A 25,334-nucleotide genomic window follows, 5' to 3' on the forward strand; every position below is an offset into this window, starting at 1 on the left:
TTTTTTTTTTTTTTTGAGACGGAGTCTCGCTCTGTCGCCCAGGCTGGAGTGCAGTGGCTGGATCTCAGCTCACTGCAAGCTCCGCCTCCCGGGTTTCATGCCATTCTCCTACCTCAGCCTCCCAAGTAGCTGGGACCACAGGTGCCCGCCACCTCGCCGGCTAGTTTCTTTGCATTTTTTAGTAGAGACGGGGTTTCACTGTGTTAGCCAGGATGGTCTCGATCTCCTGACTTTGTGATCCGCCCGTCTCGGCCTCCCAAAGTGCTGGGATTACAGGCTTGAGCCACCGCGCCCGGCCATTTTGTCTTTTTTTAAAAAAAGGAAATATTCTGCTCCATTTGGAAAGTTAATGCCAGGCCATAAAACACATGCCAGAAAGCGAGCAGGTGAAGAAGCAGCTTCTAGGTACCTTGTAATGAACCCAGTCAACAGCATCTCTTACATCCTGGAACATACTCCGGTAGGACATGAAGAGGTCCCCATCTTTAAATCCTGTTTCACAACTACAGAAAGATAAAAAGAACATGACAGGGGATCCAAAACAGGGCAATAAAATATATGTCAAAAATTTCCCAGGGGACCCAAAGGTTCCGTATCACATGGGTAAAGGCTGTGGCTAATGAGGAAAATAATTACTCCCTAATGAAAGTCCACTTTGACCACCAGAAATGGCTATAGTGTTCAACGGAATACAATAATTGTGAACAAATACAAAGTGATGGAAGAATATATTGAATGTAAGCTAAAAGGCCAAAGTTAAAAAAATATCAGGTTTTTTTATTTATCACTTTTTAGAAACAGGTTGAAGAAACATTTAAAACTTAAAATTGGTCATTTAGGTTCTTTCCACCCTGACTTTTCTGACACTGTCCCTAAGTACAAAGGTACTGTCCATTTTTTATTTAGCTCAGTGACTCAGCTTTCCACCAAATTTAGTGTCTTCAAGTAGATAAAGCCCAAAGAGGATATGAAGTTAGCCAACTCTGGCTAAACTTTGGTATTGGCTATATAATTCTCCCTAAAGGAAGAGGATAACTTGTTTAAGACTTATGCAAAATTTTACTTCTGGTAAGATACACAGTATTTATTCCTTAATCAAATCTTGCCGGGCCTGGAAATGAAATTAAATTACCATCCCTGAATGGCTCCTGGGTAGCTGCTGTGAAATGAGTTGGGGGGTTTTAGTGTAATTCTGCTTGGACAGATAATCATCACACAAACCTCCCACTCAGTTGTCACAATTAGCACCTCTGCTGGCCGTCTTCATTCCCAGGAGAAGCCAATCAGAAGTGGTGGCTGCAGCACACTGGCAAGGAGAGGGGCCGTGTGGGAGGTGAGAGCCTGCATGGAGCTGCTGGTGCTGTCCCATCTCTCAGGCTGGCAATGTGGCATCTCTCACTAGCACTAAATTCACTTTAGAAAAGCAGAAAAGACCTACAATGGCCAGTTCTCTAAAACCCTGTGCATTAATTCAAAAAATCAATTGGAAAAAAAAAAAATTATAGTATGTACATACCTGGTATATCTGGGACAATTAGTAAAAAAATCTACTAGGCAGGCCAACAGGTAGGTCTCTGAAAAATGAAGAACAGATACTCATAAGCTATAATGAAATAATTCAAACTTATTTCATTATCTCCCTTGAACAGAGACTAATGGTCACAGAAGGGAAAGCATCAGTATAAACAAGCATAGAATGAATCTACCTGGTAGGTTGAATAGTGTGTTCAGAATGTAAAATCTTTCAGTATCATCTCGCTGGATAAATTTATTTGGATACTGTTCTCTAGTTTCTGGTCTGAAAGAAAAATTTAAAAATTAAATGATTTTTAAAATAACATAATAATTGGGAAACAGCATTATTCAAAAATTAAATATTTTGATGGCTATGTGCAAGACAGGATTCCGAATATTAAGCATGGGTAGCTATGAAGATGAATGAGTTCAGGTTCCAGCTCTTTTTCAATTTTATTTTATTTTATTTTTAAGACAGAGTCTTGCTATTTTAAGTCCAGGCTGGACTTAAACTCCTGAAGATTGCTCAAGCAATCTTCCTACCTCAGCCTCCCAAGTAGCTGGGATTACAGGTGTGATGTCCAGCTTAGGTTCCAGCTCTTAAGAGAGTTGTCAGTGTGATAGGCGAGATAGGTCACATACACATATAATTATACGGTAAAAAATCACAACTACCACAAGAGAAGTGCAAAAATTTATGAGAAAACCAAAGAAGGAAGCACCATTTCAACTTAAGGGGTAGAGAGAGGCAAATGTGAGGACTAAGGAGAGGAAAATCTAGGAAGGATTCATGCACGTGCTGGCATATGACCTGGGCCTTAAAGGCCAGGTGGACCAGTTGTGAAACTAGTCCAGTTTGGGTAGAGAAAGGGGAGCAGAGAAAAATTAAGCTAGAAAGATGGGTTGAGGCAGATTAAACTACTGTTCCTACACCATTTAGGGGCAAGAGGGTACTACTGACAGCTTTAAAGCAGAGGGATAATCCCATCGGGGCTGAGTTGTAAAACAAAATTAAATTAGTGGCTGTTTTAGGATAAACCGGGGGAAAGACAATGTGATGCACTCCAACAATGGCCACAAATTCTTCCTGTCTCTTTGTGATGCAATTTTGTGGCTCCTCCCATTAGAACTCAGTCTATTTCTCTATCCTTGAATACAGGCTTGTATAGCAGGAAATGAGATCCAAGCAGAGACCTAGAAAAACATTTGTGTATTGAAGCTTAATCTCTCTTGCAGCACTTGGAACCACGGACTACTACGTGCATGAGAGTGAGATAGTCTACTGGAGGATAGAAGGCTACATGTAGAAATGAAGCACTTGGCCAACAGCCTGCGAATGCCAGATATGTGCACGAAGCCACTCTAGATTAGATGCTAGGTTACCCAGCAGCTAACCACAGACATGTGAAAGAGCGTGGAGAGATCAGCTGTGCAACGCAGAATTGCCCAGTTGAGTCCTAGAATTTTTTTTTTTTTTTTGAGACAGAGTCTTACCCTGTCGGTCAGGCTGGAGTGCAGTGGCATGATCTCAGCTCAACTCATATATTCAAGAGAGATTACCAAGGTAAAGTAAGACCCAGCAAACTGAGTAGATTTGGCTGGGGGGACATTAAGAGTCAAAGATGATGATGTCCATGCTAAGGTGTCTCTAAGAGGTGGTTGGTACGATGAACAGAAATATGAAAACTGAATAACAAGGGATGTAAGAGTAGTTCTATTTTGGTGATTCTAAGCTTGAAGTAAACAGATTTTTATCAGGCAACTAGAAACAAAGGTCAAGAACTTAAAACAGAGATTCAGACTTGAGAGATAACTGAGATCATCTACGTACAGATACTAGATGGAATCATGAAGAGTATTAGAGGAGATGAAGCCACTTAGTGTGCAGGGAAGGAAGAGGAGACAGAACAGAACCACGAAGAAAATTCAGGGTTTAAAAGAAAAAAAGCCAGTGAAGCAGAATTTGTTAAAGATGCAGAAACACTTCCAGAAGAAAACATTTCAGAGAAACTCAAAGGGAAAAATACTAAAATATAAAAAGGCACAATTCTGACAGTGAATACATGGAGATTAACAATCTAAATAAAGGAAATCAAATTTAAAGTTCACACGCAGAGTGACCTGGATAAATTCCTGCTTGGGTTTCTTAACTACAAATGGCGTAAACTCCAGTTAGACATACAAAAATCACATTAGCTCCCTGTCTTAAGTCACTTTTCTGAGATGAGAGCCCCCAATAATGAATAACTTTGTAGAGTATCTCATTTTCTAGCTTTCCAAGATTTTCTTTAATAAAAGTAAGGTGGAAAGTAACAGTAAAAATATATTTTCTTCAGTCAGGTTTAATAAGCTGACACTGTCTCCTTAGATACAATATACTTCCCTATTCCCTCCATCATTAAAGAAAGATTCCTTTACATAAAGATGGTTAACAGTTATTTATTAGGCAGTTAGAACCCAAATTGATTTATAAATATAGTTAGCAATTACATTGTAAACATCACACTAGTATATATTTAAAATAAAAATCAATTTGGGGGAGGAAATGTATCATAAAAGAAGAAATGCTACACTTGGAATGGGAAGAAAATAGTTATAGCACAGATTACTACTAACTTTCTGTGACCCACAGAATAAAGATTTATCAAAATATAAGGTCCTAATTTATGAGCAAAGCCCGAAGGAGCCCTTCTTTTCCAGCCCTGTCTACCATTGTAAGAGCTTCAATAACTATTTCTTTCTTTTCCTCTATCTTCAGTCTCTTTTTTTATGGGAATTTTAATTTTATAAATTTTTTTTTTGGGGGGGGGGATAGGGTCTTGCTCTGTTGCACAGGCTGGAGTACAGTGGCATGAACACAGCTCACTGCAGCCTCAACCTCCTGGGCTCAAGCAATCCTCCTGCCTCAGTCTCCCATATAGCTGGGACCACAGGCATGCACCACCATGCCCAGCTACTTTTTGATATTTGTAGAGACAGGGTTTTACTTTATTGTCCAGGCTGGTCTGGAACTCCTAGGCTCAAGCAGTCTTCTTTCCTTGTCCTCCCAAAGTGCTGAGATTACAGGCATAAGCCACTGTCCCTGGCCAGTTTTTCTGTTTAACTCTAAAGACTGCACAGTGCTAAGTGCTATTTGAATGATTCTGCATTCACTCATAAATGACTTATTTTTTAAACTAATTATTAAATGCATTAGCAAAAGAGCTATGTGGAAACCTTATTGGCTTATTTAGGGGAATAGAGGAAGTCTGTTGATCTTGAGTTAGTAAATGTAATCGTAGTACTAATTTATCCAACTGCTTCTCTTTTCTTCTCTGCCTACCCCTCCCTCATAATACAAAAATTCCTTTTTAGATATAATAGAACCCTGGTTCATCTTGAGATTCTGAGTTATGATGACAGTATCTGTGTATGAAATAGCTTAAGTTACTAGTACAACCTGTAATTACTTCATATTCTAAATCCTGTTTCCTGATATTTTCATGGATCCTGAACAAACTCCATCATAAAAACAGTGAAGGAAAGAAATGTGCATTTAATCACTGGCCTGCTCAGATGCCTCAAGATGGGTGTTTACTTCACACTGTTCTCATGTATACATGGAAATCTCTGAGCCTGTGTAATGTCAGTAATGCCAACTAAAGAGTCTTATATCAGATGCTTCAATTCTAAGGGGCATCCTGTGACCTCAAATCTATAGGAAGCTCTGGTACTATTTCAGTTGGTTTGTGCCTCTTATCACAAAAAAAGATACTGTCTTTTTAAACATTTCAATGTAGCCTGGTGTTTTTCCTATTCTGCCATCAAGAATGAATAGTAAATGGAAACATTACATGAGAGACTGACACACATCCTATTCTGGTTTTACGAGCTATTGTTCTGATTTTAATACAATGTCAATAGTAAATAAGGTAGCATAACAGTAGAGGAAATGTATAACTGTAAAGCTATAGCTACAGAAGTTGTCAAATTGTGGCATTATGATTTTTTAAAGAAAATATCGGCACATTTCACACCAAAAAATAGTAGATACTAAATTTCATCTGCTGTTTACTAGGGTAAAAAGTTCAAATTAGTGACAATAGTGGAAATATTTTTATTTTGAAAATAAAGCTTATCCTGCCAGGCGCGGTGGCTCACGCCTGTAATCCCAGCACTTTGGGAGGCCGAGGCAGGTGGATCGCCTGAGGTTGGGAGTTCGAGACTAGCCTGACCAACATGGAGAAACCCCATCTCTACTAAAAATACAAAATTAGCCAGGCGTGGTAGCACATGCCTATAATCCCAGCTACTAGGGAGGCTGAGGCAGGAGAATTGCTTGAACCTGGGAGGCAGAGGTTGTGGTGAGCCGAGATCGTGCCATTGCACTCCAGCCCGGGCAACAAGAGTGAAACTCCATCTCAAAAAAAAAAAAAAAAAAGATAAAGCTTATCCTTATTTGTTTTAAATATTATTACCACATATTCATTTTAACCTTATGTTTAAATTTTTTTTAATGACCCAATCAAATGTCAGGATTCAAAATTTAGATTCATTAGAATCTAAAAAACATACTGGCTATTAAAAATCTCTTATTTAAATTGCTGTAGTTTAAAAATTTTCAAAGTATTTTTATATACATACCTCTTTTGAACAGCTACCTGAGAACTGTATTAGAAAGAAGAAAATAAAAATCTTAGAATTTCAAGTAAGTCAAAACTACTAAAGTTCTTCTGGGCAAGTTTCAAGATTAGTTTTGTTGTATGCTGTACAATTGGAAGGCACTTAATTTAAACAAAATGTAATTGCTAACTATATGTCAGTTTGGGTTCCAACTGCCTAATAAATGACTGTTAACTAACCTTATGTAAGGGAATTTGCTCTTTAATGATGAAAAGTAATAGGGAAATATATTACATCTGGGGAGATGATGTCATCTTCACATTGTTTGACTTTAACATTAGAAAGAGGCTAAAGGTTCTTTGTACTCACCCCCTTATAAAGTTAAATCCATGTGCACAGACCAAGAGGTTTCCATAGGCATCGACTTTCAAAAGATTTCCATATAGTGTGTCAAAGACAAGTCCCCTATGTGAAAATGAAGACATTATTGATAATGCAAAGTAATATAGGCAATAATTTTATTTAGTATTATTTAATCATCATGAACCAACCTCATCTAATTCAAGCTTTGTACCAACTCAAGTATGTCCTAATATAGCTACAATGAGTAAAATCTTAAAAACTAATTCTAAAGCAACTAAAAAATATTGACTCTGTCCAGAGAGATAATCATAATTGTTTTCTGTAAGGAATAAGTGCTTAAACAAGATACAAACAAAATTCCTCTTACTACACAACTGGTACCATTCTAAAACATAGTCTTTTTTCTTGGACAACTGAGAAGGCTTATATCTTCCTCCATTAGATGCTGTATGTGGGATATATATGATAGCATCTCAAGTAAACGTCATTTTCTTAATCTTAAAGACTCCCTATCAAATCCAGAAATGGAAACTGCCAAGTTTCTATCATGTTAAGTGTATTAGAGAAACACATACCTATTTGCCAGCAGCCCCGAATAGCACCACCTGTCATTACTACCCGTCAGTTTTAGTAATCTCCTTTTTCACCCATAAGTGGGTCTTCCTCAGTTGCAATAAAATGAGCTTAATTCAGGAACACCAAGATATGGTGTATATGAAAAGTTCATGGTAATTTTAGAATCAACATCAACCAACCAAAAAAACAACAAAGAATTATTCAATGTTTTTTAGGGGTTTTTTGTTGTTGCTGTTAAGGATGAATTTGGAATGTCTAATTTGAGGGGTAAGGAAAGTAGTCTTAATCCAAAAATATCTTTAAAAATTACCTGGTAGGGAATGTAGAATCATAAGCAAAGCTGAGCAACTCCTGGGGATAGCCAATAGAAACTAATCTCTCCACAGTAAGCTCAAAACCAAGGGACTCATACTCCGGGGACTTGTACACTGCACAAAGAGGAGGTTTTCATTAGTTACCAGAAAGAACAGCCAATTAAAACAGAATGAAAATGAATGAATTTCTGCTCTTTCCCAATTCTTCCCCCCTCCTAATTCTGCCATTTTTCTTTTTCCCCCTCAAACTCCATGTTCTGCACTGCCCCAAGTAATTAGAGAACTCAATTGTTAGTCTGTGGAAATAGGTCATATTATATAGCAGGAGCACAGCAACAAGCTGAATTATCAAATTATTCAGTAAAGTTCCTTCATTCTCAGGAAACCTATTCCAAACATTTTTTCCCTTTATTCTTTCATTCCCACGGTTTAAAAAAAATGAGTATGCATAGCTGTGATATTAATCGTGAGAATAAAAGTACATAGAAAACTAAGGGAGGTCTATATATGTTGAAAGCTTCGGTCTTGTGCATAATTGTTGCAGAAATCCTTCAAAATGAACTTTTAAAATAATTTATTTTTGGAATTCCTGTTTGGCTTGGGTAGTTGCTTTATACGCCTTCTCCAATCAACATATTTGTTCCACTTGTTAGATTGTTTTCTTATCAGTTCTAACAATGTATGCCATCAAAATTGTATTTTGCACGTTATTATTGTAAACCAACCATAAAAAGATGTTTGTGACAATTAGGGAAATCTAAATATGAACTGGAGTTAGATACTGAAGAATTGGTCAGGCACGGTGGCTCATGCCTGTAGTTCCAGCACTTTGGGAAGCCGAGGTGGGCAGATCACTTGAGGTGAAGAGTTTGAGACCAGCCTGGCCAACATGGTGAAACTCTGTCTCTACTAAAAATACAAAAAATTAGCCAGGTGTGGTGGTGCCTGCCTGTTGTTCCAGCTAGGAGGCTGAGGTGGGAGAATCGCTTGAACCTGAGAGGCAGAGGTTGCAGTGAGCTGAGATCATGCCACTGCACTCCAGCCTGGGTGACAGAGCGAGACTCTGTCTCCAAAAAAAAAAAAAAGCCAGTGTGTACATAAAACTAAATCTCTCCCTATCTGCGAAAGGAGCACTGAGTTTCTTACAGGTCAAATAACAGGGATTTCAGGCAATTGGGGGGTTCTCTCTACTACTGTATAAGTCTGAAATTTTCCATAATGAAAAAACTTTTTAGAGTTACTACTGAAATTCAAGCATAAAAAAATGTTGCAGCCAGGTACGGTGGCTCACGCCTATAATCCTACCACTTTGGGAGCCCGAAGCAGGCGGATCACTTGAGGTCAGGAGTTCCAGACCAGCCTGGCCAACATGGTGAAACCCCATCTCTACTAAAAACACAAAAATTAGCTGAGCGTGGTGGCAGGCACCTGTAATTCCCAGCTACTCAGGAGGCTGAGGCAGGAGAATCGCTTGAACCCAGGAGGCACAGGTTGCAGGGAGCCGAGATTGTGCCACTGCATTCCAGACTGGGTGAAAGAGTGAGACTCTGTCTCAAAAACAACAAAAAAGAAAATGTTGCTCCTTTAAATAGGTTTCTTCCAAATGAAATATTTAGGTAAGCATCCTTCCATCAGTCTCCAGGAGTGAGTAAGCCATATTAAAAATAACAACTAAAAAGACCTGCCAGTTTCCTAAATGCCAAATGAGGCAAAAATATTCATCCTATTCTTATAATCTCATAATAATGCAATTATTATTATATTATTATAGTTCTTCCATCTACTATTAACATCTTTAGCTTATGGTACAAACTGATTTTTCATTGCAATTAGTCTACCTGTCCAAGTTGGTGCTAATACTTTAATGAGTGTGATTCAACTTTCCCTTCCCAAAAACAATCCTTTAGAATATTTCTGGAAATATATAACAGTAATACTAGTTGCCTCCTAGGAAGGGAACTGAGTGGCCTTTAAGAGACAGAGAAGGAGACTGTCATGTACCTCCTGTACCTTTAAAACTTATAACATATTAATGTACATCTATTTTTAAAATTAAACCGAAGTTTTTAAAAAGCAAGCTGGGCTTTCAAAATCCTTTAATAAATATTTGTCAGATTTGAAACCCAGAAGCCTAAAATTTTTAAGGTCTTTTGAGTCTTATCTCATCAGAACAATGCCAAAAGAAAAACATTTTTCTTTCTTTTGTTGTTACAAGGGTAATAATAATTTAATGCCAACGCTAACCCTAGCTAACATTGTTTTTCTTTTTCTTTTTCTTTTTTTTTTTCTGAGTCAGAGTCTCACTCCATTGTCCAGGCTGGAGTGCAGTGGCCGTGATCTCGGCTCACTGCAACCTCTGCCTCCCAGATTCAAGCGATTCTTGTGACTCAGCTTCCCAAGTAGCTGGAATTACAGGTGCCCGCCATAATACCTGGCTAATTTTTGTATTTTTAGTTGAGACGGGGGTTTCACCTTGTTGGCCAGGCTGGTCTCCAACTCCTGACAAGTGATCCACCTGCCTCAGCCTCCCAAAGTGCTGCAATTACAGGCTGAGCCACCACGCCCAGCCATGGCTAATATTTTCAAAACTGGCTATATTAACCTTCTTCCCCTTAAATCCTGCCTCATCCTCTCCCATCCCCCTAAAAAAAACTTGTTGAAGACTTAAGTGTGGAATTCCTAAATCTATATGATGTAAAAAATCATATGTGGTTAAAAAAATAAAGTGCTATATACATACACTAGCAGAGTAAGAGCTGGTGTATCATAAAACCAAAGCCATGGCATCTACTGTTGTAAATTTGAGTTATGTTAAAAGTATAACCACTCTCACCTTACCCTCCTCAATGCCCCATGCTCCTACCCCAGTTGCAAGTAAATCTCATTTTAGTACAATCTCCATAAAATGAAAATTATTTCTCAATCCTAACCTAGGCCCCATTTATCTCAAACTGTATTTAATGAAATAAAATTCCAGTATAGCTAAGTAATTTGGGTAATCTACTGACATTTATTCTTATAGGATGTGGTCCATATAAAATGTTTTCAATTGTTAATTTTTCAGAAGGACAATCTTCTGGATATGCCTTAAGAGTGGGAGACAAAAAACAAACCTTAATTACTCCCACCCACACTCACCCTTAAATCAGCAATTTTCTCCAGCTAGATAATCAGGTAATTATAGAGCAATGCAGTAACCAGTGAGTAAAACCTATGTCTATGAGACAATTTGGATTTGAAACTCAAATTAATGTATTCAGAATTTTCAGTGAAAAACAATACAGGGGAGAAAAAAGTCTCAAATCCCCATTTTGACAGCACAAATCCTAGAATAGCAGAAAATAAAAACACTATACATGCCACATTATATTTATTTGCAGGGCAGAATTTCCCAAGTGTTCAACCGAAGTGACTTTCTAGAAATTCCACGTACGGAAATACTTTAAATTTCCCTTTTCTCAATGAGCTCAGAGTACTTCCTAAAAATATATCTTCACCATTTGCTGACATGAAGTTATATAGCAAGTACAAACATCAGCTGAAGCCAAAATTTAGGTCTCTTTGAGTCTCATCCAAAAGCTCTTTGTAAGGCCAGGAGTGGTGACTCACGCCTGTAATCCCAGCACTTTGGGAGGCTGAGGCGGGCGGATCACTTGAGGTCAGGAGATTGAGACCACCCTGGCCAATATGGTGAAACCCCATTTCTACTAAAAACACAAAAATTAGCCGGGCATGGTGGCTCGCACCTGCATTCCCAGCTACTTGGGAGGCTAAGACAGGAGAAATCCTTGAACCCAGGAGGCGGAGGCTGCAGTGATCCAAGATTGCACCACGGCACTCCGGTCTGGGTGACAGAGCGAGACTTCATCTCAAAAAACAAACAAACAAACAAAAGCTCTTTAATGATAGGGTATATATACTAAACTACCACTGCAAAACATGAATTTCTAGATTACATAAACCATCAAAACTTAAGCTTGGGTGTTGAAACATACACTTCTCCCTCCAATTTTTTTCAACTAGTCCAAAATAAACTGCTCTACTCACAAGTGGGAATGGATTTAGTAAAGAGAGTCCAAGTTCTGCCCAGATGACACTATTTCATCAAGCTCTATATTAATCAGTAATACCTACAAGCTATTGACATTTTCTCATAAGCGTCCCAGATAATCATTTCAGCAACACAAACTCCCTGGTCATTAAATTATCTGCTATATAGTACAACCAATGTTGGAGAAGCAGAATTGCAGCCGCACAGAGCATGAATTTAGATGTTTTATTCTAAGTGTCCCTAGTGATAAACATATTTGTTGTGACCTGGTGGCAAAAATTCCTGAAGCTAAGTACCGCCATTCCTTTGAAAATAAAAATAAAATACAAAAAAATAAAATTCCTTTTTTAATCAACCAGGCTCTACAAAGCCAGCCTCAGATATTTATGGGAAACCATATATATCTCCTCAGACTTAGAGCTTTATGCCTCTCCACAGCTGCAAAGGCTCTAATTTCAATTTCTCCCACAACTGTGGCATGTAAATGATGCACAGCTTCAACCTCAACTCTCACAATCGACTTTCTGTGGTTCCAAAACCCAGGTAATAGCTTCAGAGTAAACATAACTTCACATATTATCTGCTTATTTCTTCTCCCAGAAGGTACTCTGGCCTACCACTAGTTACTCGATATAGGAAGACAAAGGAAGAAGCTATTTTAAGGGCTGGAGTCCAAAAAGGAGGACTGCTTCAGCCACTAGGACAGCACACAGTGTTCTCAGGTTACATAATTAGACTATAAAGAAAACAACCAATGCTTTAAAAGTTGAAGTTACTGAGAGCATTTAAAGATATTCTTTATTCCATAATCTGCAAGGAAAAAACAGTTCTTCAAAAAATAACTCTGTTTTCGGGATGAAAGTTGTGGGCTCTGTTTTGAGTAGATGCTGTTCATACAAGATAGAATATATGTTAAAAGATGAAGTCCCTTTGGAATGTGCAGAAGACTTTCCGCAGGGAAGTCTGGAATTCTCATGCACTTTTTACCATTGCCACCAAGACACACTATGTAGTAATTTATAGATTTAGAAAAATAAAGGGCAAACCTCTACAGAGGTTCCAGCCTAGCAGAGTGCTGCTGCCAAAATGAGAACTCACATGAGGCAGATGCAGATGCAGTGTGTGTCACTCCAGTCTTGAAGGAGTTACACTGGCTCTCCTGTTAAAAAACAAAACAAAGCAACAAAACAAAACAAAAACAAAAACAAAAGCTGGTTTTAAAACTGTTGTGATGGGCTGGAACAGAGAGATACCATTTGGAAACTGGTATTACAGGAGTTACTACTGCCCTCCAATTTAGAAGCCTCTGACCATCACTAAAATTAGCCTAATTGGCCATAACAAAACAAGGGTATTGAATATTATTGTGTATTATTTACTTTTCTGGCACCCTGAGTCTGGAATGCAAGCCAAGTCTGATCCTAAAATGTTAAGTCGAAAGACAAACAGAAAAATAAGTCTACTGGTCTTAGTTTATTTTCTCTAGCACATTTCAGGCTAACACAATAGAAACTGAATGCAGCTGGGAAATGGTGTTTAAAATTAAACTATGGGTAGTGAAACAGACTGAATAAAGATATAAGAACAAACCAGAGCGGCCTCACCTTGCTTCCAAGTACCCATTTTAGCTGAGTCTACCTATACCTAACTACTAGGTTAGTCATTATCAAAATTCTAGTCATCATTATCAAGATGACTACAATCAACTGCACACTGCTAAAAATCTAACCAGATATCTAAATTTGGAATGGAAGGAAATTTTTAAATTTTGATTGTCAGTGGAAATCTGCCCTTAGTAAGCCAATATATACTCTATAAAGTTAAAAGAAACTACCTAGTCCAGTAAAATAACTGAGTTGAAGATACATAATCCATTAAGTATACTGACACTTTAAAGATATGCATTATGTTTAACTTTATAGAGAGTCATTTTCCCTAGACACATTTAGGTTTTTGAAAACATGTCACTGGGCTCCTCCAATTCTTAGATTTTTGGGGTACTCAACCAAAGAGCACAAATGACCAGATGTAATGTCTAAAAGTCCTAAAAGCATTACAACACTACCAGCAGTCACAATGAAAACCAAAAATGCAACTCAACCACCCAAGAATAGTCATTTGCTTTTATGTTATAAGTATGATCAACATCAACATGCTCATCTATTTAGCTGTAGGTTACATAATGTTGGTTCTCTAGGCCTCTAACTAGAAAAGGTGATAACGCACATTTTTCTCTGAGAAAATTTTAAGTGAGATCTTTCCAATTATCATATAAACAAATGCCCGAGGACTTTTTTCCATTTTCCAAAACTATATGAAAATACTACACATTAAATAGACACAGGCAAAAATTCTATCTCTAACCTAAGAGATCACAAATGACCTAAAAAAGATATTTTCATATCTTTCTAAATTTTCAAAGCAAATTTCCTAAAATGGCCTTATTTTTAATTTACTTAAAACAGCTAGATATCATGGCAATACTTCTAGTAATACAAAGTAAAACACACTCCCAAATGACTAGATATGTAAATAAGTAAAATAAGTGGACTTTGAGCGACTGCCAATTTCAGTTTATTGCAAGCAAATGCAAAATTAAATGGTAATTAAGAGTTATTTGTTTTAAAAATATTAAGATTAGAAGAATATTTTTAAATAAAATGAAAAAAATACCTGATTCAAAAATATCCTATCTGAGAATCTGTATACTTACAAAGATCTTGTATTTTCAGTACTGTTTTCAATTTAAGACAGAAAAATTGAAAATTATTGAGATAACTTTTAAAAATCATCTTTAACCAAAGGAGCTGCCTGTAATACAAATACAAAAACAGAAATAGCTAATATATATTTTTTTCCAAAAATAAACAGACCATAGCACTCAAATGCCTGTACTAAAGTTAAAGGAATTTAACAAACATTTGGATACCTACTGTGTACCAGGTACTAGAAGCTGAGAACAAAAAACAAAATAATGTATGATCCTGGGCCTTGAAGGAGCTCATAGCTCATGGTATATTACAGGGGATACACACTTAGATATTTATAATAAGTTTTAGGAGATCAATAAGACTAATCAAATGACTAAGAAAGTATAGAGGGACAAAAAGGGGGCCAATCAATCCAGCCCAGGAAGTCTTCTTAAAAACTATGCATGATTTACGTATGATTTATTCAGGCTTATACAGATAACTCATTTTTATAACCAATTTCTCAAGGTACTATAAAGTTTACCTGACAACTCTCTGAAATTCAGATTCAGCTAATACATTACAAACATCTATGTCAAGACTAGGCAAGTGAATTAATGTGTGAAGTGGGATACATGAGGGTGTACATCTTGTCTAGAGAAGAAAGTGGTTACTCAAGTGTAGCTGACTTCCCTGTGGGAATGGGAGCCAAATGTTCCCAATTGTGTGGTAACAGCCAACCTAGACTTTTACCTGTAATCTCTCAATTGTGTCATACTGACCCAATTAGGCCGGCATGGTGGCTCACGCCTGTAATGCCAGCACTTTGGGAGGCCGAGGCAAGTGGATCACGAGGTAAGGAGTTCGAGACCAGCCTGGCCAATGTGGTGAAACCCTGTCTCTACTAAAAAATACAAATTAGCTGGGTGTGGTGGCGCACACCTGTCCTGGTGGCATGTGCCTGAATCACTGGAACCCAGAAGGCAGAGGTTGCAGTGAGCTGAGATCGCACCACTGCACTCTAGCCGGGGTGACAGAGTAAGACTCTGTCTCAAAAATAAATAAATAAATAAATAAAAATAAAAATACCGACCCAATTAAACAAACAAAAACTCTTTCAGCCAAACTATGGTCTGTGGTCTAAGTTGGGTCCATGGGCCAACAGTGTGCACCCCCAGCCTATACTTTAGGTCATATACTTCCACATACATTATCTATCCTATTTAATTGAAATGTTTGACTATCTTCTTCAAAGAGTCTTAAGGAAATAAACAGACCCCTTTAGGTACTTAATGAATTGGAAATCTAGATGGAAATAAATTCATTCTTTAATAACAAAGTATTCTGGGTAATGTCAGTCTATTCATCCCGAGGAAAAAACTGAGGAAGTGGATTAAAAACAGAAAATAAAAGAACCTCTATGTGGTCACTTGATGTGGACCCCTATAATCGTCTGAATCTGATTTCTTCACTTGATTATCAAAACAGAACAAATGTTCCCAGTGACAGAATCACAACGTCCTCATGATCTGCTTAGGTAACCCACTACAGTATTAGTGTCTTATTCATAAGGTTTAATCTAAATCTTTGCTACACAACTTGATTCCATTATCATTTGTCCTTTCCTCATTGGCCATTATCTGCATGATAAAACAAACATCCAGAGAATGTGTAAGCAGAAAGGAGATAATGAATCAAAGGTAGCTATTATGTTATTACTATGTTGAAAACAAGTTTAGTCATGTTGAAAATAGCCTTTGGCCAGGCGCGGTGGCTCACGCCTATAACCCCAGCACTTTGGGAGGCCGAGGCAGGTGAACTGCATGACCTCAGGAGTTCAAGACCAGCCTGGGCAACACAGTGAAACCCCATCTCTACTAAAATACAAAAAAATCAGCCGGGCATGGCAGTGTGCATCTGTAGTCCCAGCTACTTAGAAGGCTGAGGAGGAGAATTGCTTGAACCCGGGAGGCGGCAGTTGCAATGAGTTGTGATTGTGCCACTGCACTCCAGCCTGAGTGACAGAGTAAGACTCTGTCTCCAAAAAAAAAAAAAGAAAATAGCCTGGATGCTGGGAGTGAAAAAATCATCTTAATAACTTCACTGATGCCACTAATATTATTACATGACATTCACACACAAAAAATATGGCCTACATTTGAATGCTTATATAATTGGCAATAAAAAGTAAAGATCATAAACACTAGTAATTGATTCTATCACTTACCATGTAATGGAGATGAAATGGGTTTTATTAAGCAATCTTTTACATTTCCTAATCTAGAAACAAACCAAGTGTTATTGCAATTCAGAGAGATTAATTTCGTATTAGTGAAAACTTTAACTGGGATACAGACTTGACATAAAAGGAATCAAAGCTTGGAAACTAAGGGAATCAAAGCTTGGAAACTAAGTATAGACTCATATATTAAAAAGCTATCTAAAAAGTAATATACACCTAAAATATGCCATATATTTCATATGTAATATATGTCTAAAAATAATAGTTTGAGGATGTTTATCTCAACGAATACAAAGGCTTTCATCTACAAGTAAGATAATGCACTGGAGTATTATTTTTAAATTATTTCCTAACATGGAGGGACCACCTCAAAAGCACTGCCTGACTGTAGAAATAGTACTTTATTTCCTGAGGAAGGTACTGTAAGAAATTCTGAAGTTTAAGAAAAAGAAGTAAAGCAGCTAAAATAACAAGGGCTATAATATCTCAAATGGAAATGAAAAGACTAAAGGACCTTAACATTTAAATGCCTCTTTAAAAAAAAAAAAACTTTATTGGTATTTTTTTAGTTTCTGCCACATTATTTTTAAATTTAATATTAAGGATATTTTTACTCATACACACAAAAGTAGAGGAAATATGTAATGAGCTGCTTTAAACACATCACACAGCTTTAACAACTTTTGCTATTTTGGATTCTTGTTTCATCCATCTTCCCTAATTTATTCTCACCAAACTTAATAAATTTTATCAAATCAGAAAGTTTTAAAATTGTTCTTTCATAAAACATTTTAAATAGCAGAAGTGTACACAAGTATTATGTATCGCACATACAGAATTATACTATATATACTATATATATTATATATACTATAGTATATATAGTATATATGTTATACTATATATATACAGAACTATACTATGTTGTCAATATTACAGTCTGTGGGGAAAAGAAAGAGAGATCAGCCTGTTACTGTGTCTATATAGAAAGAAGTAGACATAAGAGATTCCATTTTGTTCTGTATTTGAGATGCTGTTAATCTGTGACCCTACCCCCAACCTTGTCCTTGCAAGAGACATGTGCTGTGGTGACTCAAGGTTTAATGGATTTTGGGCTGTGCAGGATATGTCTTTGTTAAACAAGTGCCTGAAGGCAGCTGGCTGGTTAAAAGTCATCACCATTCCCTTAATTTCAACTACCCAGGGACACACACACGGCCAAAGGTCCCAGGGACCTCTGCCTAGGAAAGCTAGGTATTGTCCAAGGTTTCTCCCCATGTGATAGGCTGAAACAATGCTGTTAAAAGGTTTATGGAGATGTTTGCATATGCATCTCAAGGCACAGCATTTTCCTTTAAACTTATTCATGTCACAGAGATTTTTGTTCATATGTCTTACTGCTGATTTCCTCCCTACAATGATCCTATTGTCCAGCCACTCCTTTATCTTTAATATGGTAAAGATAATTATCAATAAATACTAAGGGAACTCAGAGACCGGTGCCGGCATGGGTCCTCTGAAAGCTAAGCGCCGGTCCCCTGGGTCCACTTTTTCTTTCTCTATACTTTGTCTCTGTGTCTCATTTCTTTTCTCAAGTCTCTTGTTCCACCTAACGAGAAACACCCACAGGTGTGGAGGGGCAGGCCACCCCTTCACAGTCTTAATGAGAAAACCTGTTCTACCAACAGCATTGTTCTTTTGGTAAGATAGTACTGGTTATTATTATCAGGTATTAATATTCTTAGGAAATCAGAGCAAGAGATAGGTGGTATATTGGGCTAAAGAAAATAAAACAGTGTAACCACTGAGAAAATTTTTAAATAAGGGATGACACCAAAAGTAGCTTAGTTTAAATAAAGCTTAGTTCAGTTAAAGAAACAAACTACAAATGACAAGTATTTTTACCTAACAATCAATGGATTTGCTCCAAATTAAGCTGTCTCTCTCTAAAAGACAATTATCTCAAAATAACAGAAACAAAAATGGAATTCTGAAATGAAAATAATCAAACTGTATTATGATATATGACTAATAATGTCTGTTTAAAAACAAACATAATAGAACTTACACATCGAAATGAGCCTTCACCCATTCAAAACAATCACTCCCAGGCTGGGTGTGATGGCTCACATCAACAGTCTTAGCACTTTTGGGGGCTGGGGTAGGAGGACTGCTTGAGCCCAGCAGTTCAAGATCCAACTCGGCAACATAGCAAGGCCCTGTCTCTACAAAAAATTTAAAAATTAGCCAGCCATGGTGGCATACACCTATAGTCCTTGCTATTCAGGAGTTTGAGGTAAGAGGATCACTTGAGCCAAGTAGTTCAAGGTTATAGTAAACTACAATTGCACCACTGTGCTGCAGCCTGGGTGACAGAGCAAGAATCTGTCTCAAAACAACAACAACAACAACAAACAATATGCAGAAGCAACTGTATTTATCCAGAAGCAATATGTATTTATTCTAGTATTGCAACCACTACTCAAAACATTGAGAATTCTTATTTTCAAATTACTTTTAGAGTCTACGGCACATTATTCTAGACATCCTCCCTGGTGGCACATGTTTGTTCCTCAACAGGTGATGAATTTAATTGGAGGTGAGGGTTATTTGGAGCAACTAACGAATAAATGGGGAAAACGAGCTGGGTTTAAAAAAAAGTATGACTATGTAAAACAATAAAGCAGGTTTTGAGTTTATAAGCTGGCTCTGAAAACAATTCCAAAAGAATTCCTAAAATGTCTAAGCAAGCAATATTGGAGTAAGTTTTCCTTAATAAGGTAACTATATGAAGGATAACATCTATTTGGAAGCATATTTTCTTATGTGCTTTATTTAAAAAAATTAGTCCTTTGCCCCATTTTATATGTGCTTAATTTTGCAAGTCACCTCAAATGCCTTTTGGAAAAAAAGTAAAGTATAAATCCTATATCACAGTAGTCTTTAGAGTCTATTAATCGTTTATTGCTTCATAGTTAAAACTATAAAGAATGAACCTACCAGCTATGCAAATCTATTCACCATAGGCTTTGTCAACTTCAGTTTATGCTAATCAGAACGCTGATACAATTCAATGAATGTGGCATGAAATTATCACATTTCTTTTCCTTTTTTTTTTTTTTTTTTAGATAGGTCTCATTCTGTAGCCCGGGCTGGAGTGCAGTGGCACAATCTCGGCTCAGTGCAACCTCCACCTCCCAGGATCAAGCAATTCTCCCGCCTCAGCCTCCAGAGTAGCTTGGATTATAGACGTGCACCACGCTCAACTAATTTTTGCATTTTTTTTGTAGAGATGGACAAAATTATCACATTTCATCATCACAAATCTCCTTTAGAGGTTGGGTCCTCATAATATACTCTGATTAGATTTTTACTTTGTTTAGTTTTATGAATGTTTTCTAATTTCTTTTTATTAATAATTTTATTAACCACAGTTATCTTTTTTTTTTAAGGGATCATCTCTTTCTGGAGAGGGATTTTTTTTTTTTCTTTTTATCTGTTACCCTAGTTTCTCCGTTTAAATACTCGGCTTATTCTCTTACTCTACCCTGTTTGTGGGGGAGGGCAAAAGTCCAAAAACTCTTAAGAAAAAAGATCACTAAGGGAGATCATTAATGCATTCTTAAGTCAAACTACACCTATTTTTCTGTTCTTTAATCTTCAGTTGTATGCTTTTGACCCATTCACAAACCGATAAATCTCTCAAGAATAAGTCAGAGGGCCAGGCGTGGTGGCTCATGCCTGTAATCCCAGCACTTTGGGAAGCCGAGATGGGTGGGTCACCTGAGGTCGGGAGTTCGAGACCAGCCTGACCAACATGGAGAAACCCCATCTCTACTAAAAATACAAAATTAGCCGGGCATGGTGGTGCAAGCCTGTAATCCCAGCTATTCAGAAGGCTGAGGCAGGAGAATCGTTTGAATCCAGGAGGCAGAGGTTGAGGTGAGCTGAGATTGCGCCACTGCACTTCAGCCTGGGCAACAAGAGCAAATTTTTGTCTCCAAAAAAAAAAAGTCAGAGGGTATATATAGGTTGGTAGGTTTCACTGACTTAGAAGCACTCATTCTCTCATACAAATATCTCTTGCACGTGTAATATGGAAGCCAGTAGGGTGAGGTAACGCGCATTTTCTAAGTTGTGAGGTGCATGCCCTGAGTATTATTTCATGAACTAGGACAATGAGAATTTATTTGGTCTTTTTGATAAAGGTTACCTTTCTTGGTTTGTACCAAAGACTTTTCAACAAATACATTCCTTAGAGACCACTCGTCACAGTAAGAACTTCAAATAGATGCAACTGGTTTACACACTATCCATAGTAAGTTCAACTCAGCTAATCTTCCATCTTAATTCATCACTATTATGAAGAGTTTCATCTTTCTTTAAGAAGAAATGCTAAAGCACAAACACTGACCTTTACCTTGTCATTGGTTTCATTAAACAAAAAAAAGGCATGGCCAGTTGCAGTCTTACGCCTGTAATCCTAGCACTTTGGGAGGCTAAGACTGGTGGACTGCTTGAGTCCAGGAATTAGCGACCAGCCTGGGCAACATGGTGAAACCCCGTTTCTACAAAAAAATTTAAAAATTAGCCAGGCATGATGGCACAAGCCTGTAGTCCCAGCTACTTGGGAGGCTGAAATGGGAGAATCACTTGAGCCTGGGAGGTGGAGGTTGCAGTGAGCTGAGATCGCATCACTGCACTCCAGCCTGGATGACAGAGACCCTGTCTCAAAAAAAAAAAAGAAAGAAAGAAAAGAAAAGAAGTAAACTCAAAATGGATCACAGACCTAAATATAGGAGTTAAAACTATAAAACTCTTAGAAGAAAACATGGCAGAAAATCTTCCTTATATTGGATTTGGGAATGATTTAACAGCTATGACAGCAAAAGCACCGGCAACAGTAGAAAAAAACAGATAAACTGGACTTGAAAATTAAAAACTTTTGTGCCTCAAAAGGCATGATCAAGAGAGGGAAAAGAAAACCCATAGAATGAGAGACAATATTTGCAAATCATGTATCTGATGAGGGATTAATATCCAGAATACATAAAGATTAATATGCAGAATATGTAACTCCAGTTATTTAAAAAACCTAATTTAAAAAAACTGACATTTCTCCAAAGAAGTTATATAAATGACTAAATAAACACATGAAATGATGCTTAATATCACCAGCCATTAGAGAAACATTAAATCAAAACCATAATAAGATACCTTAACTTCACACCCAGTAGGATAAGTATTATCAAACAACAACAAGAAACCTGAAAATAAGTATTGCCAAGATGTGAAGAAATTGGAACTCTCATTCATGTATTGCTGGTGGGGATGTAAGATGTTACAGCCACTGTGGAAAACAGTTTGGCAGTTCTTCAAAAAGCTAAACATAGACTTACATTACGATCCAGCAATTCCATTCCTGGGTATATACCCAAAAGAACTGAAAGCAGGAAGCAGGAACTCAAACAGATGCTTAAACACCAATGTTCACAGCAGCCTATTCATAACAGCCAAAAGGTGGAGACAATCCCAACGTCCATCAGCAGATGAACAGATAAACAAAATGTGGTATATACCTACAATAGAATATTATTCAGTCTCAAAAGGTAATACATGCTATAACATGGACAAATTTGAAAAATATTATGCTAAAAGAAATAAGCCAGACATAAAACAAATATTGTACAATTTAACTTTTATGAAATATCTAGAATACACAAATTCATAGAGACAGAAAATAAATTAGAGGTTACTAGCGACTGAGGGGTGGAGGGAATGGGGAGTTATTGCTTAATGGGTATGGAGTTTCTGTTTGGGATGATGAAAAAGTTCTGGAAATGGATAGTGGTGAGCATTGTGCAACTTTGTGAATGTGCTTAGTGCCACTGAATTGTATATTTGAAAATGGTTTAAAATGGTAATTTTATATTCTATATATTGTACCATAAATTTTTAAAATGCTGGACTTGAGATGTCTGTAGTGACAATACACCAATACTGCATAATATTTCTTACTTTAAATTGTTTTTCTCACCCATTTAAGCACCTCCAATGCCAGTAAGTTTGGTGAGGATATACAATTGCTGACAGAAACACGATGAGTGCCCTGGACTCTAGTCCAAGTAAACACACCATCCAAAAAATGTTCACTTAAATGTCAAGTGAGTTGAGTCCATTCCAATAACAATAAAACAAGATCAGAGTGCATCTACTATGTTCAAGAGGGCAGGGATCAAAGGTCCTGAGATGCCTCTGCTAGTAGCAAGATAATGCTCTGATTTACTGACACCATGAGCCACTTTGTCTTAATTTCTTCCCTGGTACTCTTAACAGCTTTATTCAGTCACCATTCCCACACTTTAGGTTTGTTAATGCCAAGTGCTTAGGTTTGGGATAACTCCCCAGAGGCTAATAATATGGCCTAGAAAGGAGGGGAGGGCAGAAAAATTCAAAAGAGAGGAACCTAAAATATATTTCCAATCCCCCTAAGATTTTTTAATAGAGAAAAAAATGCACTGTTTAATTTTAGAATTCTTGGTGGGGCACGATGGCTCAAGCCTGTAATCCCAGCACTTTGGGAGGCTGAGGAGGGCAGATTACCTGAGGTCAGGAGTTCAAGACCAGCCTGGACCAGCCTGGCCGACCCTGTCTCTACTAAAAATACAAAAATTAGTCAGGCATGGTGGCGGACGCCTGTAATCCCAGCTACTTGGGAGACTGAGGTGTGAGAATCGCTTGAATCCGGAAGGAGGAGGTTGTAGTGAACTGAGATCACCGCACTGCACTCCTGCCTAGGTGACAGGGCAAGACTCTGTCTCAAAATAATAATAATAATAATTCTAACAACATTTCTAATACAGTACTTACATAGTAATCCTGAGACTTAATGAAGCTTTAAGATTATTTCTAAAAATTAAGCAAAAGAGAAACTATGTTTTAACTATGTGTTCTAAAGATAAAGATTACAATTCAACTGCAAAAGAAAGATGCAGTTTTGCCCTAGGCAGGGTTTTCATTTGGGGGGAAAAATTAAGGATGATCTCTTTTGTTTACAGGTTTTTCTCTTATTGATATCTCATCTACAGTTACTGGATAATTTCTGTTCTGAAAGCTGGGAGCAGCATGAGAAATAGAAACTGACCTGAGTTTAAATTCCAGTTATGAGTTTTAACAAATCAGTTGCTAGTTATTGACAGGGTTTAGGACATTTGAACCCAAAATATGATACCTTGGCATTTAAGAAAACAGCAGAAGTAGGAAGGTCACTCTCACCACCCCACTTCTTCCCTAAAGCAAGTCATAAAATCTAGGAAGAATTGGCCTGGCGGCGGTGGCTCACGCCTGTAATCCTAGCACTTTGGGAGGCTGAGGCAGCCAGATCACGAGGTCAGGAGATCGAGACCATACTGGCTAACACGGTGAAACCACGTCTCAACTAAAAATACAATTAGCCAGCCACGGTGGCGGGCGCCTGTAGTCCCAGCTACTCAGGAGGCTGAGGCAGGAGAATGGCGTGAACCCGGAAGGCAGAGCTTGCAGTGAGCCAAGATGGCGCCACTGCACTCCAGCCTGGGCGAGAGCAAGATTCCGTCTCAAAAAAAAAAAAATCTAGGAAGAATTTTTCTCACCTTCCCCTAAAGCAGGTCATACTACTCTCATCTGAGAGGTGTCCTCCTTACACCAAGAGGAAAGGAACCTCCTTACCTCTGAAGACCTAGGGACGCAGCAAAGATTCTGAATGAACAGAGCTTACTAAATTCCTCCCAGTTTATTACCATTAGATCATACCCCCTTTTGTCCAATCATACTTCTCTACAACTATCCACTTCTTTATCAATCCTGTCACAGAAAATACACAGGTTTACTCATTTCTTCAGGTCTTAATTTCCTTATGAAGGCTCCCGTGTCCCAAAAAACTTATATTAAATTAATCTGTATGCTTTTCTCTCACTAATCTGTCTTTTGTTATAGCGGCTACAGCCATGAACTTAAGATGGGAAGGAAAGACATTTCTTTCCCCTACACTATATGTAGGTCATTTTATCTGTAGCCTTTTTGATTTTTTGACTTTTTGTTTGTTTGAGACAGGGTCTCGCTCTATAGCCCAGGGTACAGGTGCAATCACAACTCACCAAAACCTCAAATTCCTTGGCTAACACCATCCTCCTCCCTCTGCTTCCCAAGTAGCTGGGACTACAGGCGTGCACTACTACACACAGCTAATCTTTTTTTTTTTTTTTTTTTTCTAAGTTCCAGGGTACACATGCAGTATGTGCAGGTTTGTTACACAGGTAAACATGTGCCATGGTGGTTTGCTGTACCACACCCTGCTACTCTTTATTTATTTTGTAGAGATGAGGTCTCACTATGCTGCACAGATGGATCTTCAACTCCTGGGCCCAAGGGCTCTCCAACCTCCCAAAGCACTGGGATTACCCCTGTGAGCAATCATGCCTAGCCTCATTTTTGTACAATGTTGCTAGTAATCCCTACCTCGGCAGGCTGTGGTGAGGATTAAAAGGTACATTGTACATAAAGTACATTTTCTAGTACATGTTCAACAAATGTTCATTCTTATCCTCCTGAAAATTTCTCAGAGAAAAGAGAAGGAGTGGACACTAGCCATGGTATCCACTGATTCTGAAATGATAACAGAAATAAGGAGCTTATTGCTGGATTTACTGAAATGGCACAGAATCTATAGTGCTGGAGCTGGAAAAAAAACTGGAATGTACCTCCTTCTGGATTTCCAAGCACAAGATTCACAAAAGAGCCAAAAAACTCAAGCCTTTGTAATTGGGGGGGGGGGGCGGGGAAGTCATTATGATTTCCCAAATGAGTCAAGTTAGAAATACTACATTTTCATAATCCTAAACCAAGAGTCACTCTATATTTCTGAAGGGCTTAAATACATATTAACAACTCATCCCCCCACTCCCTACTAATATGTTGCTGTAGTCTTCCTTGGGGTTAAGACT

The 25,334-nt window shown here is 37.8% G+C and overlaps 1 protein-coding gene and 1 long non-coding RNA gene across 4 annotated transcripts in view; both read right to left on the minus strand.

The window, feature by feature from the left end:
• The window catches only part of NT5C2 (5'-nucleotidase, cytosolic II), a 106,796-nt gene that overhangs the window by 12,024 nt on the left and 69,438 nt on the right, over positions 1 to 25,334 (minus strand). For 2 of the 3 annotated variants that reach the window (XM_011977494.1, XM_011977495.1), the window contains 5 exons: positions 7,367 to 7,484; positions 6,487 to 6,582; positions 1,707 to 1,798; positions 1,517 to 1,574; positions 410 to 503 (listed from right to left, as the gene is read on the minus strand). In XM_011977494.1, the coding sequence (XP_011832884.1) occupies positions 410 to 503; positions 1,517 to 1,574; positions 1,707 to 1,798; positions 6,487 to 6,582; positions 7,367 to 7,484 (458 nt within the window). Of the gene's footprint in view, positions 1 to 409; positions 504 to 1,516; positions 1,575 to 1,706; positions 1,799 to 6,138; positions 6,163 to 6,486; positions 6,583 to 7,366; positions 7,485 to 25,334 lie in introns of all 3 variants that reach the window. The other variant, XM_011977493.1, reaches the window with a different exon arrangement.
• On the minus strand, positions 19,481 to 20,917 carry LOC105537802. Its single transcript, XR_001005779.1, has 2 exons — positions 20,321 to 20,917; positions 19,481 to 19,525 (listed from the first exon to the last, which is right to left on the minus strand). It is a non-coding gene; the product is annotated as an uncharacterized LOC105537802 (long non-coding RNA).

Source organism: Mandrillus leucophaeus, unplaced genomic scaffold (assembly GCF_000951045.1).
Source record: "Mandrillus leucophaeus isolate KB7577 unplaced genomic scaffold, Mleu.le_1.0 Scaffold18, whole genome shotgun sequence".
Classification (NCBI taxonomy): domain Eukaryota; kingdom Metazoa; phylum Chordata; class Mammalia; order Primates; family Cercopithecidae; genus Mandrillus; species Mandrillus leucophaeus.